Genomic DNA, 5,621 nt, shown 5'->3' with positions numbered 1-5,621 from the left:
GGTACCGTCATCGTTACATCAAAGGCTGAAGTTGGTGTCAGAAGGTCGGTTAGTGACGATAAACGTGAAGAGGATATCATTGCAGCTGTAGCCAACGATACACCTTATTTGGAAGCAAGTGATGATGCAATTGAGTGCTCTTTCCGATCTTAGGAGTTCGTAAATACAACATTTGTCCCCGGGAATCAAGATCCCGAAGTCGAGAATATCAAAGACCACAAAGATGGGTCTACAGTTGATAGTGGGAATATGAGCTTTGCCGAGGAAAAAATTGGGGAGATATCTTCAAGGTCGAGTTGAAGCCCCGTGTTAAAGGACAAAATGACCGTTTTGGCTTAGGTTACAAGCCAGATGCTAGGTAGAGGAGGATAGAGCAAGAAAAGAAGCGAGAAGGAAGCAGAGCTTGTTTGACTGGAGATGAAGTTAAATGGGAACCTATGACCTTTCCTCACCTATCTGAAACTTTTGTATCGAGAGGATTTATTCATTATAAGCAAGAGGTGCTAGGAGGTGGAAGTACTAATGCCATTTGGGAAGAAGCATCGGAGGGAGGAACTTTGTTGGATATCCGCCCTTACGAACCAGGAAGTGTGCTCAACAATTGGACTGCAGAAGAAATACCTGTAGTTTTTAGGACTTCCTCAGAGTAATGTCCAGAACACCCTTATTGCTTTAGCCTAGAAGTGATAAGATTCCTTTGTGAAATAGGCTCATGTCCAAACATCGTTATTTTAATAAAGTTAATCTTTGCAATCATTTTTGGAGCAAATTTTCTTTCTTTCCATATGAACAGTTGTTTGGAATTTTCTTTCAAATTATTCTTGCATCACATTCATGACCATACTGCACGAATGATTATTCCTGAATCCATATTGTTTCTTATACCTATAACAGGTCCTTCGATATCAATGATATGAGTATCGCTCTTACAAATTCAAAATCTCCTTTTAAACGAGACATGTGTTTAGAGGGGTCGCATGATTTTGAAGATAATGAAGACTGTGGTTTATCTCATGACCTGTTGAAGATGGTAGAACGGGCAGAAAAGCAAATCCTACCTCACAAGGAATCAATAAAAATTGTGAGCTTGGAAGAAGGAAAAGAGGTGAAGATCGGATCTGATATCTCTGCAAAGACAAGATAAGACCTCATCGGATTACTCCAAGAATTCAAGGATGTCTTTGCGTGGTCATACCAAGATATGCCTGGGTTAAGTACTGACATTGTAGTTCATCGCCTTTCTATAAGAGAAGATTGCAAGCCAGTGCAGTAAAAGCTTAGGAGGATGGGGCCTGATGTCGTGTTAAAGATAAAAGAGGAGGTCAGAAAGTAGTTTGATACCGGTTTTCTACAGGAGGTCAAGTATTCTGAGTGTGTGGCCAACATCGTACTAGTTCCTAAGAAAGATGGAAAAGTTCGAACGTGTGTGGATTACAGGGATTTGAACAAGGCTAGTCCAAAAGACAACTTCCCATTTCCTCATATTGACACATTGGTAGATAATACGTCAGGCTTTTCATTATTTTCCTTTATGGATGGTTTTTCTAGGTACAATAAGATAAAGATGCATCCCGAAGACATGAGAAAGACTACGTTCATTACGCTATGGGGAACGTTCTGCTATAAGGTGATGCCGTTTGGATTAAAGAATGCGGGAGCGACATACCAAAGAGCCATGGTAGCCTTGTTCCATGATATGATGCACAAGGAAATCGAGGTTTATGTTGACGATATGATCACAAAATCCAGAACGGAGGAGGAACATGTGCAGGTCTTGAGAAAATTATTCTTAAGATTGAGAAAGTTCCAGCTCAAGCTTAATCCAGCGAAATGCACTTTTGGGGCCAGGTCAGGAAAGTTGTTAGGCTTCATAGTTAGTGAAAAGGGAATCAAGATTGACCTAGACAAAGTCAAGGCAATACGAGATTTACCTCCACCTCGCACTCAGAAAGAAGTTCGAGGTTTCTTAGGAAGACTGAACTACATTGCTAGGTTCATTTCACAACTAACCGAGAAATGCGACCCTATCTTTCGTCTTCTGAAGAAACATGATCCCGGTACATGGGATGAAGAATGTGAGGAAGCCTTTAACAAGATAAAGCAATACTTGTCTAATACTCCAGTGCTGTCGCCACCAAGCCCGGATAGACCATTGATATTGTATCTAACAGTGTTTGATAATTCCATGGGGTGTGTGGTAGGTCAGCATGATGAAGCGGGAAAGAAAGAAAGGGCGATATATTATCTTAGTAAGAAATTCACTGATTGTGAAATGAGATACTCGCCTGTTGAGAAATTATGTTGTGCCTTGGTTTGGACAACCCGAAGATTAAGGCAGTACATGTTATACCATACGACTTGGCTAATTTAGAAATTAGACCCTTTAAAGTATATGATGGAGTCGACTGCTTTGAATGGGAGGATGGCCCGATGGCAGATCTTATTGTCTGAATTTGATATAGTCTATGTGAGTCAAAAGGCTGTAAAAGGGAGTGCAATAGCTGACTTTCTGGCTAGTAGAGCTCTGGAGGATTACGAGCCGTTGAGTTTCGATTTCCCAAATGAGGACTTGATGTATGTAGCGGCTACTGAAGAAAATCCCCAAGATGGTCACAATTGGAAGCTAAACTTTGATGGAGCCTCGAACGCTGTGGGCAATGGAATTGGGGCAGTCTTAGTATCCCCGAACGGTGATCATTATCCTTTCACTTGCAAATTGGATTTTAACTCTACAAACAAAATGGTAGAATACGAAGCGTGTATCATGGGCATTCGTGCAACTATAGAGCGTGAAATTAATGTGCTAGAGGTCTGTGGGGATTCGGCATTGGTAATATACCAACTCAAGGGAGAATGGGAAACGAGAGATCCCAAATTAGTCAGTTATCAAAATTTGGTCCTTGAATTGATTAAAGAGTTTGAGGACATTACTTTTTGCTATCTCCCACGAGACGAGAACCAGATAACCGATGCACTGGCTAGGCTAGCCTCCATGATCAAAGTGAATAGACAGGAGGACATGAAGCCTATCCAGATGAGCATCTATGAGGGCCCGGCTCATTGTTATAATATCGAAGAGGGAGAAAGGGATGATAGTCCTTGGTATCAAGATATACTACGATATGTAAAGAATCGTGAGTACCTTGGCCAGGCAACTGATAATGATAAGAGGACTCTGAGAAGACTAGCCATTGATTACGTCATAGATGGGGAGATCTTATACAAGAGAGGAAAAGATCAGTTACTATTAAGATGTGTAGATGCCGTGGAATCTAAGAAAATCTTGGAGGAGGTCCATGAGGGCATCTGCGGAACGCATGCTAGTGGGTTCACGTTGGCTAGATAGATTATGAGATTCAGGTATTACTGGTCCACCATAGAGGGGGATTGCATCAATTATGCCAAGAAGTGCCATAAATGTCAAATTTATGGTGATAAAATGCATGCACCTCCTTCGCCTCTTCATGTCATGACCTCATCATGGCCCTTCTCCATGTGGGGTATGGATGTTATCGGGCCAATATCGCTGAAGGCCTCAAAAGGGCATCGTTTCATATTTGTGGTTGTTGACTACTTTACCAAATGGGTAGAAGCTGCTTCGTACGCTAATGTCACAAAGTCGCGGTCAGCAAGTTCCTGAAAAGAGAGATCATATGTCAATATGGAATGCCCGAAAGAATCATATCTGACAATTCGTTGAATTTGAACAATAGTTCAATAACAGAGGTCTGTAGTCAATTCAAGATCAGACATCACAATTAGTCGTCGTATCGCCTAAAAATGAATGGTGCAGTGGAAGCGGCCAAATCAAAATATAAAGAAGATTATGGGGAAAATGACCGAGACTTATAGGGACTGGCATGAGAAATTATCGTTTGCCCTCCTTACTTATCAAACATCAATCAGAACCTCCACCGGGGCAACGCCTTTCTCCTTGGTTTACGGTATGGAGGCAGTTTTGCCCATTGAAGTTGAAATCCCTTATCTCCTGGTGTTGGCTGAGCTAAAGTTGGATGAAGCAGAATGGGTCCAATCTCGATACGATCAGTTGAACTTAATAGAGGGAAAAAGGCTGAAGGCTATTCAGCATGGTCAAATGTACCAGGAAAAAATGATGCGAGCCTACAACAAAAAGGACTTTAGAGGGAAGTGGATGCCAAATTGGGAAGGACCTTATGTTGTGAAAAAGGCCTTTTCTGGGGGAGCCTTGATCCTGGCTAAGATGGATGGAAGAAACTTGCCTAATCCAGTAAATTTAGATTTGGTCAAGAAGTACTTTACCTAAGAAAGAGAAGGAACCAAGGTGAAAACCCGCAAAGGGCGCTTTCAGTTCCTAAAAAAAAAAGAGAGGCTAAGGTGAAAACCCGCAAAGGGCACCTTAAGACCAAAGGGGATTTGAGTTGAAATCCCGAAAAGGGCGGCTCAAATTTTGACTGAGGCATATGATGATCTTGTTGTACCTAATTCAGTAGGAGGGAATAGGTGACATCTTGAGGCATCGGCAAAGTACTGTGAATCTCCTAAACACGTGTTGAATTCAGAAGGGTCTTCAAAAAGTTGTATAGAGAAATTCAAGCAAAGATATCTGGGGCACTTGTTCATAGTATTTATATTGAATTTGTTGTTTCTAGAACGGTTCATTCTTTTTCAATATAAGTGTTTCCAGTCAATTCCTCTTTTAGACTTGCTATCATTGATAATTTATTGCAAGTTATGCTCTCAAATCAATTTTTTTATCCATCGTTATGATCTTTACGCAAGCATTTTGCATTAGAATAAGGATTAATGGACTAATAAAACTTTCACAAGGGAAGTTTTTCATTTACTCTAGAAATTTCTAAATAATACAGGAACCTAAAACAGGGCTATTGTTTAGACTTTACTGAGTTTGAGGGTTGAAAGTATCTAGTAAGGAAATGTCTAGATTAAGAATTTTCGAGTTTTATCGAAGCGTTGTTTTCATAAAGGACGCCTTAATAAATAATGAGCAGTAACAACCTCAGCATTAATGAATCATTTTCATGACATTGCATTCAGATGTCATTCATACACGTCTAGTTGGGAGTGTTTGATTCATTCTGATCATGACATCCTAATCACTAGGCATAATTAGGTTCATAAAATGAATCATACAGGTCATGTTCCACAGAGAACAGATCGGCGAAACCATAAAGCCTTATCTCCTTGAGCAGTGGGGCAGATCGAAGAAAGTAGATCTTGTCTTCATGTATTGGCATGAAGTAGATCGAAGATAGCAGATCTTGTCTTCATGTATTGGCGTGAAGTAGATCGAAGATAGCAGATCTTGTCTTCCCATACTGGTGGTGAAGTAGATCGAAGATAGTAGATCTTGTCTTCATGTATTGCCGTGAAGTAGATCAAAGATAGCAGATCTTGTTTTCCCATACTGGTGGTGAAGTAGATCAAAGATAGCAGATCTTGTCTTCCTGTACTGGTGGTGAAGTAGATCGAAAAAAGTAGATCTTGTCTTCATGTATTGGCGTAAAGTAGATCGAAGATAGCAGATCTTGTCTTCCTATATTGGCAGTGAAGTAGATCGAAGATACAAGTCTTATCTCCCTGAAGTTGCAGTGGAGCAGACAAAAGTAACCAATCCAATC

The 5,621-nt window shown here is 40.6% G+C and overlaps 1 protein-coding gene across 1 annotated transcript; it reads left to right on the top strand.

The window, feature by feature from the left end:
* The first annotated feature begins 2,395 nt into the window (after nt 1–2,395).
* Nucleotides 2,396–3,346, top strand: LOC105781653 (uncharacterized). The gene has a single exon (XM_012606170.1). It carries the CDS (start codon nt 2,396–2,398, stop codon nt 3,344–3,346), a length of 951 nt encoding a protein of 316 aa, XP_012461624.1.
* The last annotated feature ends 2,275 nt before the right edge of the window (nt 3,347–5,621 follow it).

The sequence above is a fragment of the Gossypium raimondii genome, chromosome 13 (assembly GCF_025698545.1).
Source record: "Gossypium raimondii isolate GPD5lz chromosome 13, ASM2569854v1, whole genome shotgun sequence".
NCBI lineage: Eukaryota > Viridiplantae > Streptophyta > Magnoliopsida > Malvales > Malvaceae > Gossypium > Gossypium raimondii.
This window is presented reverse-complemented; position numbering and strand designations above follow the sequence as displayed.

Excerpts from the sequence above, each read along its gene's own strand:
- LOC105781653 (XM_012606170.1), top strand. The coding sequence starts at position 2,396 with ATGGAGTCGACTGCTTTGAATGGGAGGATGGCCCGATGGCAGATCTTA.